Below are 13,525 nucleotides of genomic sequence, written 5' to 3' on the forward strand. Positions count from 1 at the left end.
TTTTTTTTTTTTGACAGCATTAATCACTCATACTGGCATCAATTGAAAGACAAATAAAAGATATAAAAATGATCAGTGATATAAGGTCACAATTACTAACCTCCTGCAAGCCATGTGGTCACATACACTACAACTTCTCTGGTTTTCCGTCTTCACCCCGCCACCGCCTCCGCAAGTGTCGGCAAACGATGGAGAACTCCCAATGACTGTTTTCTTCTTCTTCTCATCATGAAGATCGTTAGAAGGAGATTTTCTCTTCATCATGGTTGTCATCCTCGGCACACGTTCGCGGCGGGGAATTTGTTGGCGGGTGGTGGTGGTGGCGGCAACGGTTGGATTGGCCCAACGATGATGAGGAGTTCTTCGTGTTGGGTTTGAAGTAAACACGGCGATGTTGCCGTTTGAATCAACGTTGACGGTGGTGTCGGAGTTGGTGTTGGGGTTTGAATTCACGGCGATCATGGTGGTGTTGGTGTTGCCGTTTGAAGTGGTGATCACGATTCTGGCGTTTGGAGTACCGATCACGGTGATGTGGGAGGAGCCTGAACGAGCCATGGTGGCGGTTAGCGATGAAACGAGGGCACATTGATAAACGGGTTGGAACAGATTGGGTTATAATGTCGGGTTGAGTTTTTAAAATTCAATGCTGGCGGGGAATTCAAGTTTGTTTTTTATTCTAAAATAATTATTTTTATTTCTTTGAAAAAATAGGTTGTTTTTTTTTGTTGACATTTTTACGAAGAGTATAAACTGGTTTGTGTTTTTTCACTTACTCTCTTTATCACGATAGTTTTATGAAAGAGTATAAGTTTGATAAGCTAGTTAAAATTTAAAAAAATTGAATTTCTTCACGGCGAAAAAGGGTGAGTAATGATATATACACACCTCATTTTTTAAACACTTCATTTCCACCTCTTTTTATTTCTATCTCTCTCGTCTTATTATCTATCACATCTCATATTTTCTCTCTCTTACTTCTTCTTTTCTTTCTATCTCTCTCACCATTTCACCTCTCCGCCTAGCTTTCAAGATTGATCTTGAAAAAGCATATGACAGTGTGTCCTGGGAGTTTCTGGAAGAAACATTAATCCTCTTTAATTTTCCCAGAAAATAGTTGACCTTATCATGCATTGCATCCGAGGATCTAATCTCTCCATCTCTTGGAATGGCAATAACCTCCCTGTTTCCAAACCAGGTCGAGGTCTTCGCCAAGGTGACCCACTATCTCCTTACCTCTTTGTGCTTTGTATTGAGAGATTGTCAGTCAAGATCCATCAGCTAGTCGACTCCGGCGTTTGGAAGCCCATCGGAATTGCTCCCCATGGTCCTCCAATTTCGCATCTATTTTTTGCAGATGACGTCCTTCTCTTCTGTCATGCCAACTCTAATCAGGTTCAATTAGTAGCGGACACTCTACAAATCTTTTGCTTGCATTCTGGTTTGAAAAATAATATTGGCAAGTCAAAGGCCATCGCTTCTAAAGGGGTGCTAGCTAGTGTCAGGGAGGAGATCTGATCCATTGCTCCAATTCCCTTTGTTACTAATCTTGGTAAATATTTGGGTTTTCCTCTTTCAGGTGGAAGAACTTCTAGAGGTCAATTCAATTTTTTGTTGGACAATATCTCACGGAAACTGCTACTTGGAAAACAAACATGTTAAACCTAGCAGGCAGGGTTTGTCTGGCCAAGGCAGTTATGGCTGCCATCCCAACCTACACCATGCAAGTCTTCTAGCTTCCATGAAGGATTACCAACAGTATTGATCAAGCCATGCGCTCATTTATCTGGTCTAAAGGGAATAGGCGTCGCGGTTGGCACTTAGTGAATTGGAATACCATCACATGTGAGAAAGAATATGGTGGGCTAGGAGTGAGGGTCATGGCTGATCACAACACAGCTCTCCTTGGCAAGGCTGTTTGGCATCTTCTCACCAACTCTAATAAATTGTGGGTCCAAGCCTTTTCCCAAAAATATCTCCAAGGGGAATCGGTTCTGAGTGCCCCTGTGCGATCCAGTGCATCCCCAGTTTGGAGGGGTTTGATGAAGGCTCGTGACTGCCTCAGGGAAGGGTTCAAGTTCAGAATGGGCTCAGTGTCTTCTTCGATCTAGCTCCACGATTGGACTGGTAAGGGTAGGATCGGTGCCCAGTTGCCTTTTGTCCATGTCTCTGATACTCATCTCAAACTCAAATACTTGGTGGTCAACAACTCCTGGAGCTTAAACCGCCTATACACATTACTTCCGACGAATGTGGAGGAATATTTCACTAGAGTAACCCCTCGTCTGGATCCTACTCGCGAGGACGCTTGGGTCTGGGATGGTGATGCCTCTGGCTGCTATTCAGTGAGTGACGGTTATGCCTGGCTTCGAAGGCATCATATTATCCCAGGAGCTCACGATTGGAAGTGGGTCTGGAAACTTCCGGTGCCTGCGAAAGTCTGCATGTTCGTGTGGTTAGCGTTGCATGATTCCCTCCCAGTAAACTCTCACAAGCTCAAGTGTAACTTGACAACTTCAAGGGCCTGCTCGCGTTGTTCTACAACGGAGGAAGATGGCCTTCATGCCTTGAGGGATTGCCCCCATGTGCGAGAGCTTTGGGGAAAGGTTGGTGCCTGGGGATGGCCCAACTTTTGGTCCAATAACCTGTGGAATATATATATTACACCATAGTTTTTTTCAAAATAATGAATTTTTCATTGATTTTAGTTTTTTTTCTAAATAATGATTTTTAAAAAAAAATTTATATTACACAACTTAGAAGTTGAAAAAAAGACTTTTAATTAAAAAATGATTTTTTTTATAAAAAACTGAAACAAATACACTCTTTAATAAAAAAAATCAGTTTCTTTAAAATGATAATTAAGTATTTTTAAAAGTTGTGATAAACATGTAAAAATAAAAATAAAAAATTCTACAAGCGTATCATTTTTTTGTTAAGACTTAACAGGAAGAATAAAAAGAGAACAACAATTACACTACCACATCCATGAACAACGAAGCTACAATGAATGATGGTGTGGAATCCCCCAACACGATGAGGGGTACCTTCCCTAGATGCTAGATGAGCGAGGAATTCCATCGCATTATTCCTCTCACGAGGGATATGAATCACCGAAGCATGTCAATCTCAAGTCAAGTGAGTAACATCCTAACGGGCAAGATAGTATCCTTATCCCAAAATGTAGAGACATCCACGTTGTCGTAAAGGACTTCCACTACTTGTAAGCAATCTGAGGCACAAAAGGTGGCCCTATAGCCAGCAACTCAGCGAGGAAGGCTATGATCATAGTTGGTGCAGGGACCAAAAATCCACATACCAGAGCAACTCCATAGAACTGTTCCCCAGACCCCAATCCATATGAAGATGGGTAAGGTTGTAACACACACAGCAGTGCTTGAGCAGAAGAAAAACAAGGCATAATTCAGGACCTGCTCGTGTATCTGATCATGTTTTTATTTTTTCAATCAAATTAAAGAAGTGACATTAACTACAAATATCATTGTGTATAAATTTTAAATAAAAATCATTTTTCTTACTTTACAACCGCAAATCCGCAATAGCTTTATCAAAAATCGAAAATTCTAACTTACTACGAAAATTGGAAGAAAAAAATTCATGCAAAAGCATATAGATAAATTTACATAATGAAATTCTTGAAAATGATTTGAAGATCCTTGATTGTATAGCTAAACTCATGTCCCATTTTGTTCTCTTTTTACTGTCTACTAAATGCTACCTAACTCAATCAAAACGGAAAACATGCTTAGTTATATAAAAAGGTAAAAACTAAAGCCACTTGGATTATTGCATTTCAGTTTTCGTAATCTATAGGATTTTCCAAAGTGAAAACATGGATAAAAAATTAAAATTTAATAAATAATTAAATTTATATACCAGCCTGATAACTCAAACGAAACCAATCAAGAACTAACTTTTATCGGATTGGTTTCATTTAAATTTGCTAATTATTTAAAAAAAAAACAAACTAATTGAATTTGATCGGCTCATACTCTATTTTGCAGCAAATTTGAACTAATTCAATCCGTGAACACTCCAATGAAACACTAAAACTTTATAAAAACTATAAAGTTTGGAGGAAAATAATACTGAAAGAGGAAAGCATAGAGTTTCGTTGCTCTTTTAGCTACAATACCATGTATCAAATTTCCTTTCATTGTGATGAATAATAGCTTGAACTTCTTAGATTGCCAAGCGAACTTCCAACTGTTCAGCCATCTGTTATAAGCATAGATAGTGCATTTAATTTAGAATCACTTTAAACTCAAATAAATTGAATGCCCAAACGAGGCATGCATACAGCAAACCCGTGGTTATGCATATGCTCAATCATTGTATTCAAAGCTTTTCAATAATCCAAAAATAATGCTTTTAATAAGGATATAATTTACATCACTAAAATTGTAAAAAAAAAAAAAATAGACATGTTGCAAGAGTTTATTTATGATATGTTAAAATAGTGAATATTGCATCTGTAAAACTATTTTATGCTGCGCTTCATAGCTATTAAACTCTTTTATAAACACTACTTATGAAAAGCAAATTAATATATGGAAAAAGATAGGTTCACACCCATTTCACCACACTCAAACGAGTGAGATAAAAATAAAAAAGAGAAATGTGAAAGATAAAATGAGTAATGCATGTGATAAGAAAAACAACTTAGTGCAAATGAGATATATGAGAAAGTAATTTTCAAAGGAAAGACTATTATTCATGGAAACTTTGGAATGGTGAAAATGATCACCTCAAAATTAGCCCTAAATTGTAAAGACCACAAACAATATTAACATCACCGTTAGAATTTTGGGTCACAAATGTACATTTAATTAAATGTGATAAAGCTGTTATTTAATTAGTTAAAATTAAAGTGGTCTATTTGATATTGATTTTATGGCTAAGAACATATGTGTTATGAAAGGGTATCATGTAGATATCAAGGCAATATTCTAATTTGATGAGGGGCCAAATTAAAAATATTGAAAACTGAGATGTAACTGAAGGCTGATACTTATATGGGTTATGGTCCCCATTTATAGACACAAAAATAAAACTCTCTCCATCCCCATCAGAAGAGAATATTAGAAAACCCTAAGGTGATCTACAACTAGAAGATCACACTCCTAAACCTTCAACAATTCCTAAAGGCAAATTCAGGCAGGCTTCTGTTTTTTATTTTCATTTTGAATTCGAGTATGGGTTCATCAAGAATTGATTTAGGATTATGATCCTCCTTGTTTTCTAAATGTTATGAACTCACACCTGAGTTCAAGATGAAAATAGAAAACGCAAGCGTACATGAATTTGTCATTGGGAATTATTGAAGGTTTGGGAGTGTGATTTTCTAGTTGTAGATCACCTTAGGGTTCCCTAATATTCTCTTCTGGATGGATGAAGAGAGAGTTTTTTTTTTTTCGTGTCTACAAATGGGGACCATAACCCATATAAGTAGCTGCCTTCAGTTACATTTCAGTTTTCAATATTTCTAATTTGGTATTTCATTAAATTAGAATATTGTCTAATGGTATCTACACAATACCCTTTCATAATACATATGCCCTTAGCCATAAATATTGGCTTTAACACATTTAAATGTTACATTTATAACCCAAAATTCTAACACCACATACCTGATTTTTTCTCTCTATCTTTGTCTTCCCCTCACACTTCATCATATATCATATTCTTTATTTTTCTCGTCTATCTATTTCTGACTTAGTGTGTACTCTTCCCGAACATTTTACTCTCAAAATTCACCAAGGAAAGCCTCAGCCTGTAAATGGCCATCTCACCAACTTCAATCCTATGATTCCTATTGATCTCTTTATCTCCCATCACCAATTTCATTAGGATTTCCTATTGATATCTCCTTCTTCCAACACATTCAGCTCATCGATCCTTCCCTCTCCCTCACCCTGGCTAACTCCCATTTTCCCCATTGTCTTCAAGTGTCAACTGAGTTCCTTGCTATCACTTTCTAAAATAAGTAAATAACAAATCATGAGATATATATGTTCCTAATGAACAAATCTTTTTATGCTACAGCATATCAATGCCTATTGCCAATTTGCCATATACACCAAAGCAAAATTACAAACTACACTTTCTTTCTTTTCATTTACATGAGATAAGATGTCAGATGTGTACAATAATTGGAAACACATACCCAATTGGAAACTTGAAATCTCATCACCCCATTACCATACATGACAATTATAAAACAGCTAGATACACCTAACAGAGAAAGAAGCATTTGATAGTCTGATATGAAGACATAAAAATAGATATCATAGACAATTGATAATTGCAAAATTCAAAATCTTCCATTTGTTGCTTCAAAATTAATTGCAAATTTCAAAATCACACATTCAAAACAAAATCTAATTCTGTATGGTAGCTAGGAGTTCTGAAGCTACCTGTGAAATCTGATATGGACTAAGGTTGATCACATATATGTCCATGCACCCAATCCTTCCCACAGTGGTAGCAGAAGTTGCATCCACACCTGTAAACAGAAAATGGAGGAAGCAAGCATAATCAGTTAATCACTCATACATTCATTAATTATTAATTACCATATATTAGTGAAATGCATCAAAGTGATTAAGGACCAGTGAGATAAGATCACAACCTGCAAGCCATGTGTTCACATCCACTACTTCTTTGGACATAGAAGTTGCATTTGGGGCATCTCTGCCACATGCTATTTTTAGCCAAATCAAGAAACTTCCTATCTAAATCCTTCTCAACTTTCCTATCAGCAGGCGCCAAGTACTCCTTACAATTCAACCCCGCGTGCCACGGAACCAAACACTGAGCACAAAACAACCTATGGCAAGAGGGGCACTCAGCAGCAGTCACAACTTCACCCCCATCATCCACCAACAAAACAGAACAATCCTTAAATGGGCAATAAGTCTTCCGCAACCCCGCGATCAAAGACTCGCACCTCGCGGATTCCAATCGAACAATGACTTCTTCAGGCAAAATCGGGTTCAAATACTCCGGCTCCAATTCGACACCGCAATTAGGCTTTGGACAATTCACCTTGAGAGCATTTTGTTGAATCTGAGCAGCGACATGCTTGGATATGCAATCAGCGCAAAAGGGGTGGTTGCACTTGCTTCCTCTGAACATTTCAGTTTCCTTTTTGTGATCAAAGCAAATACCGCATAAGCAATTCGAATTCATGTCACTGTTGTCCATTTTTTCTGCCTTCACCTGAACGTGTGTTTTCTTATTCTTTTCATCGTGATGATTAGAGGGAAGTTTCCTCTTCGTCGTGTTTGGTGAATTTCCTGACATTTTCGCTCTGAGATTCGATCGGTTTGCTTCTGCAGACGGCGTTGGAGGAGGGAAATGTGGCAGTGGCGGTGGCTAGTGGTGGCAAGGCAAGGGTTTCGTTTGGTTGCACCGATGCTATGTTTTGGGCGCTATTTAAATTCAAATCCAATCTAATATTTGACTAAATTTGGCCCAGTCTAAAATCAACAATACATAGATGAAGTTTTTTTTCCCTTGATTTTTTCAGGGTTTATATTGTGACCTCACTTTTACATGATTTAATTTTCTACCATTGGATCAACATCGTGTTGGTTTTTTTTTTTTTGTTACATGAGGAATATAACATCGTGTTAGCATGCACATCTAAATACTTGTGTAAGGTTATACATGTACCTTTTGACCTGCAATAGAAAGTTTAGCAAGTAATTCTTATTTTTAAAAAATAAAATATTTAATAAATTATAATATAATTAGGAAAATAGTTAGTGAAGGATTATATAGTTATGGGAAAAATTGATTATCACCCAATTCACCACTCCCAAATTCATTATTCCACAATTCATTATCCCCAAACCGATTCATCACTTTCTTCATCTTCAACTCCAAAGCTTAGGGTTCCTTCCCATTCCCGATCTGCTGAACCCCTTTATCCTCCATTTCTTCTTTTTCGATCTGCGGCGCAGATCTGCTGGTTGTGGTCTCTGGGTGAATCTATAGTGCTTGCAGGTGTGAGTTCGATGGTCAGGACTTGGGTACCAGAATCGTCGCCGGAAAAACGCACACAAGAGGGAAAGATCTGAACGATTTTAGCGTCTGTTGCTTGCAGATCTGGGGGATTTGTTTGAAATCTTCATTCTGTTTTTGAACTTAAGAGTGAAAAGAGGGAAGTAGCTTTTCAATGTGGTAAAAGAAAGAAGACTCAAATGGAAAACCAACCTAAAAATCAAACACGCCCTTAAGTCACTTGCCGCTTGCAGAAACAAAAATCTAGGACCGGAAAGGAGAATACGCTTGTGCGTGAGATTTAGAAAGCAAATGAGCATGGTCCATATTCCAAAGCAAGATGCTTTGCAGATTGAAATCTGGATAACATTTTCCCTGGGTAGCTGATGTGTTTTCCTTTCTAGCTTGCTAGTTTATTTTTAGCTTCTTCTTTCGTTAATGGGGCTGTTTTCCCCTTTTTCTTTTTATTTCCTTGTATTTGTTGATGTTGCTGGACCTCTTTCTTATTGTATTTTTGTTTTCTATCAAAAAAAAAATATGATGGTTGATGCTTGTGTTTGTGGCTGTATGATTAAGAAAATTGCAGATGTAGCAGATTTGGGAAAATCAGCATTTCAATTTCTGGGTTTTCATTGAACAAGGGGTAGCTGTTGATGATGATAAAAAGAAGAAGATGAAGTGATGATTCTGGACTAGTACAGGATCTGGTGGTGGTGTTAGGCGGAGAGAGAGGAGATGAAGGGGAGAGAGGAGAGTGAGATATTAGGGGTAATTAGGATGGTTTAATCTTAAATGAATACTTAACATTCTCTAACTATTTACCTAATCATTATATTATTTATTTAGTATTTTAATTTTCAAAAATGCCAAAAATACAAAAAACCTTAAGTAAGAGGTCAAAATGACTTGGTGTAACTATGCACAAGTTTTTAGATGTGCATAGTAAATTTTTCCATCTATATTATCTATAAAGGAAGAGTTTTTGCTACCTTGAGGGTAACTTTGTCATTGAACAAATCATTGTACATAAGTCTCAAATTAAGCATGGACATTTGTGTATAAATACTACTTATTTTCGTTAGATTGGATCAGGGTCGTTGATTGCATCTCCAATATTATTGGCTTTTGCCCTTCTTTCAAACGTTAATTTGATAATTTCTCTTCATCTTCCACATTCATAGTTACAACTTCTCATCAACCTTTTGAGCTTCAAAAATCTCCCACCTTCAAACAAATTTAATTCTCATATGTTAGAACATGTTGCCATGCATTTTGTCAAAACAACCGATTGTCGAAGCAGATGCCGTGGCATCTGACCTCGTGAAGCTAGGGCATCAGTCGTCAGCTTGTGTTTCTGTTGTGGGCCTTCTGAAGATCTACTGAAGATATGTTTTTGAGTTACTTGAGGAGCAAGTAGCTATTCCAGAAGGGTTTATTTGTTGGGTTGTTATTTGTTGAAACAATCTTTGTTAAAAGATTGGTTTCTATCTTTACTTGTGCAATAAGAAACCGAATCTATCAAGATTGCGTTTTGAATTGCTGTTACTGCAATCTGTTTCTTCAGCCCGTGCCAACCCTAAAGCCCATGCTACCGCTGCTGAAGTCTATAAAAGGATGAAGACCTAAAACATGAAGGCGTCGAAGCTGATAGAGAGAGATCGAGTGTTTTAGGATTTGTTAATTGTGCTTTGTCCTTGTTAGTTGTGAATCTGTCTTTGCTCATTGATTCTATAAAGCAAAGAGAGATTCTGTGTGTTTGATTGCGTTCAAACTCTACTTGTTCATTGTGTTCACCAATCACTGTGGCAGTGATTGAGAGAAAGTAAGAGGGGCTCTCATACTTAGGTTGAGATTCTAAGTAGAAATACACTGGATAGATTAGGAAGTGAACTATGAACTGAGTTGTTCATGAGTGTCTGTAATTCCTGAATCTTGAGATAGTGGATTTCCTTTCTTTGGGTGCAAACCCTCCAGACGTAGGTGAAAGTTTTCACTGAACTGGGTTAACAATCACTGTGTGTTATTGTTTCTGTTGTTAAGTTTTGTTTTATTGTTAAGCGATTGTCGAACCTCTTGTCCCAGCATCGTGCAGGACAATCGTATCAGAGGGAACCTGAATTACAATTGGCATCAGAGCAGGCACCCTGTTCTGGTTGGGTGAGCTCCAGGGAGTTTTATTCAAGTTCTCATGGATAACAAGGAGGGAGGATCAATCAATAGGCCACCCATTCTGGATGGTACTAACTATGACTACTGGAAGGTTCGCATGACAGCCTTTCTCAAATCAATTGACAACAAGACTTGAAAAGCTATTGTCAAGGGTTGGAAGCACCCCACTAAGGCTGAGGTTGAAGGCACCTCTACTACTGTTGTGGAAAAACCTGAAGAAGAATGGACCAGTGTTGAAGATGAAGCTGCTCTTGGAAATTCAAAGGCTCTAAATGCTATCTTTAATGGAGTTGACAAGAATATGTTTAGGCTGATCAATACGTGTACTGTGGCAAAGGATGCTTGAGAAATTCTGAAAACTGCACATGAAGGAACTACTCGAGTAAGGATGTCAAGGCTTCAGATGCTTACTACTCAATTTGAAAATTTGATGATGACTGAAGAAGAGACTATTTCAGAATTCCACATGCGTGTCCGTGACTTGTCTAATGCTTCATTTGCTTTGGGAGAACCTATGTCAGATGAGAAGCTTGTAAGGAAGATCTTGAGATCTCTTCCTCAGAAGTTTGCTATGAAAGTCACTGCAATTGAGGAGGCTCAAGACATTGAAAACATGAAGGTTGATGAACTTATTGGCTCTTTGCAGACATTTGAGTTGAAACTGAGTGGAAAATCTGAGAAGAAGAATAAGAGTATTGCTTTTGTGTCAAACACTGATGAAGGTGATGATGAAGATTGTGAGGGTGAAAATCTTTCTGAGGCTCTGGCCATGCTAGCAAGAAAATTCAACAGAGCACTGAGAAAGATTGACAAAAGAACCAGGCCTAATGTCCAGGACATGAAGTTCGATAACAAACCCAAGTTGTCCAATTCACAGAGGAAGACCAAAGAAGAAGAAAGATCTGGTCAGAATAAAGGAGTGCAGTGTCATGAATGTGAAGGATATGGTCATATCAGGTCTGATTGCGCCACCTATCTAAAGAAGCAGAAGAAAGGTATGATGGTAACTTGGTCAGATGAAGACACTGAAGATGAGGAGGAGATATCTGTAAACAAAGTCAATGCTTTCTCTGGAACCATCTATGAGTCTGATACAAGTGATGAGGACATTACAGATGAGGAACTGACTGAGACTTACAAGCTGCTACACATCAAGTGGGAAGAAGCTTGTAAACTTGTGAGAGAAAAGCAAAGTGAGATAGAACAACTTGTTTCTCAGAATGAAAGTCTGAAAGAGCTCAGCACAAAGCTGAAGGAAGATCTGGAAGAATGGCAAAGTAAGTTTAAAAATGCTGATGTTATGGAAAAAGCTAATCTAGTGTTGATTAATGCAGGACTTCAAGAGGAAGTGGCAACTCTGACAAGAAAGCTTGAAGCTACTCACAAATCTGTTAGAATGTTGAACAGTGGTTCTGATATGCTTGATGAAATTCTGAAAGAGACTAGCAAGCAAGGAGGGAGTTTGAAGGGAATTGGCTTTGACTATAGAACAGCAAACAAAGAAAATCAGAAAGGTTCAAAGAAATTTGTGTCCGCTGCAAAACAAACTGAGTTCAAGAAGCCCAGAAATTATCAGTTGTTAGATTCATTGCCTCGACATGTACTTCTGCATGTGAAACCCCAACTTAAGCTTGACAAAACTGTACCTTGGAAGTGTCACTACTGTGGTAAGAATGGTCATATAAATCCCTACTGTTACAGGTTATATGGTTATCCTCAGATGTACGATAAAAAGCCTGTTCAGATGAGGAAGCAATGGAAGCCCAAGGGTGAAGTCAGATGTCAGGTAGCCTACACGTCTTTCAGAGCATCATCAAAGGAAGATTGGTATTTTGATAGTGGCTGCTCAAAGCACATGACAGGAAACAAGAGCTTCTTGCAAGACATCAGAAGTCACTCCACCAACTATGTTACTTTTGGAGATGGAGCTAAAGGAAAGATCAGGGGAGTAGGAAAACTTGTCAGCACAGAATCTCCTAACTTGAACAATGTGTTACTTGTAAATGGTTTAACATCCAACCTAATCAGCATAAGTCAACTGTGTGATCAAGGATATGATGTGAAGTTCAATAAGATAGAATGTGTTGTGACCACTGATGATGAAAGAGTTGTGATGAGAGGAGTCAGATCAAAAGACAACTGTTATATGTGGACATCTGAAGAAAAAGGTCATGTTTCCAGATGTTTGTTAACTAAAGAAGATGAGGTGAATGTATGGCATCAAAGACTAGGACATCTCAACTATCGAAGCATGCAAAAGATTCTTGCAGATGAAGCAATAAGGGGGCTGCCCAATTTGAGCTTGGGAGAAGGAAAGCTATGTGGAGAATGTCAGATTGGTAAGCAAACCAAGGTGCCACACAAGATGCTCCAGCATCAGACCACGACAAAGGTTCTGGAGTTGCTTCACATGGATCTCATGGGTCCCATGCAGGTTGAAAGAAAAAAGGTATGTGTTTGTCTGTGTAGATGATTTTTCAAGGTATACATGGGTTGAATTTATGAGAGAAAAATCAGAGACTTTTGAAATATTCAAGAATCTATGTATGAGACTTCAGAATGAGAAGGACTGTGTGATTGTAAGAATCAGAAGTGATCATGGAAGGGAGTTTGAGAATTCAAAATTCTTGGAGTTCTGTGGAACAGAAGGTATTAGCCATGAATTTTCTGCCCCCATCACGCCACAGCAGAATGGAATAGTTGAAAGGAAAAATAGAACTCTCCAGGAATCAGCTAGAGTAATGTTACATGCTAAGAAGATTCCGCACCAGTTCTGGGCTGAAGCTATGAGTACTGCCTGTTACATACATAATAGAGTCACCATCAGGGCAGGGACATCCTCTACACAGTATGAGCTATGGAAAGGTAGAAAGCCGTCTGTAAAATACTTTCACATATTTGGAAGTAAATGTTATATCCTTGCGGATCGTGATCCTAAGAGGAAGCTTGATCCTAGAAGTAATGAAGGAATTTTCATGGGGTATTCTATGAACAGCAAAGCCTATAGAGTTTTTAACTCTCGCACAAGGACCATGATGGAATCTGTGAATGTGACTGTGGATGATGAACCAAGCAAGAAGGAAGAAGCAGTTTTGAATGAAGGTGATGATGATGCTGATGTTCCAGCCGATGCTCCAGCAACCGCCCTCGACAATGAGTCAGAAACAAGTGCTGATGAAAAGGAAGACAAAGATATCACATCAAACAAAGCTCCATCAATCAGGGTTCAGAAGAATCATCCTCAAGAAAACATTATTGGTAATCTTCAAGAAGGGGTGACTACCAGATCCAGGAGTATAATTGCTCACAGTTGTTTCATCTCTAAGATAGA

General features: G+C 38.2%; 1 protein-coding gene across 2 annotated transcripts; it reads right to left on the reverse strand.

The window, feature by feature from the left end:
• Window positions 1-2,987: 2,987 nt before the first annotated feature.
• Window positions 2,988-8,480, reverse strand: LOC130726983 (E3 ubiquitin-protein ligase RSL1-like). Of its 2 annotated transcripts, XR_009015071.1 has the most exons (4): window positions 6,650-8,480; window positions 6,435-6,523; window positions 4,154-4,236; window positions 2,988-3,440 (listed from the first exon to the last, which is right to left on the reverse strand). XR_009015071.1 is itself a non-coding variant. In XM_057578305.1 (3 exons), the coding sequence occupies exons 1-2, from the start codon at window positions 7,321-7,323 to the stop codon at window positions 6,454-6,456; spliced, it is 744 nt and encodes a 247-aa protein (XP_057434288.1). In that variant the 5' UTR covers window positions 7,324-8,480; the 3' UTR covers window positions 3,965-4,236; window positions 6,435-6,453. The 2 variants fall into 2 exon arrangements, 1 of the variants encoding a protein (XP_057434288.1); XM_057578305.1 differs by lacking the exon at window positions 2,988-3,440 and having other exon boundaries at window positions 3,965-4,236.
• Window positions 8,481-13,525: the final 5,045 nt, after the last annotated feature.

The sequence above is a fragment of the Lotus japonicus genome, chromosome 6 (genome assembly GCF_012489685.1).
Source record: "Lotus japonicus ecotype B-129 chromosome 6, LjGifu_v1.2".
Taxonomy (NCBI): Eukaryota; Viridiplantae; Streptophyta; class Magnoliopsida; order Fabales; family Fabaceae; genus Lotus; species Lotus japonicus.

Excerpts from the sequence above, each read along its gene's own strand:
- LOC130726983 (XM_057578305.1), bottom strand. The coding sequence starts at position 7,323 with ATGTCAGGAAATTCACCAAACACGACGAAGAGGAAACTTCCCTCTAAT. Across the intron at positions 6,524-6,649 it reads TGTGAACACATGGCTTGCAG|GTGTGGATGCAACTTCTGCT; the intron begins GTTGTGATCTTA and ends TTCTGTTTACAG.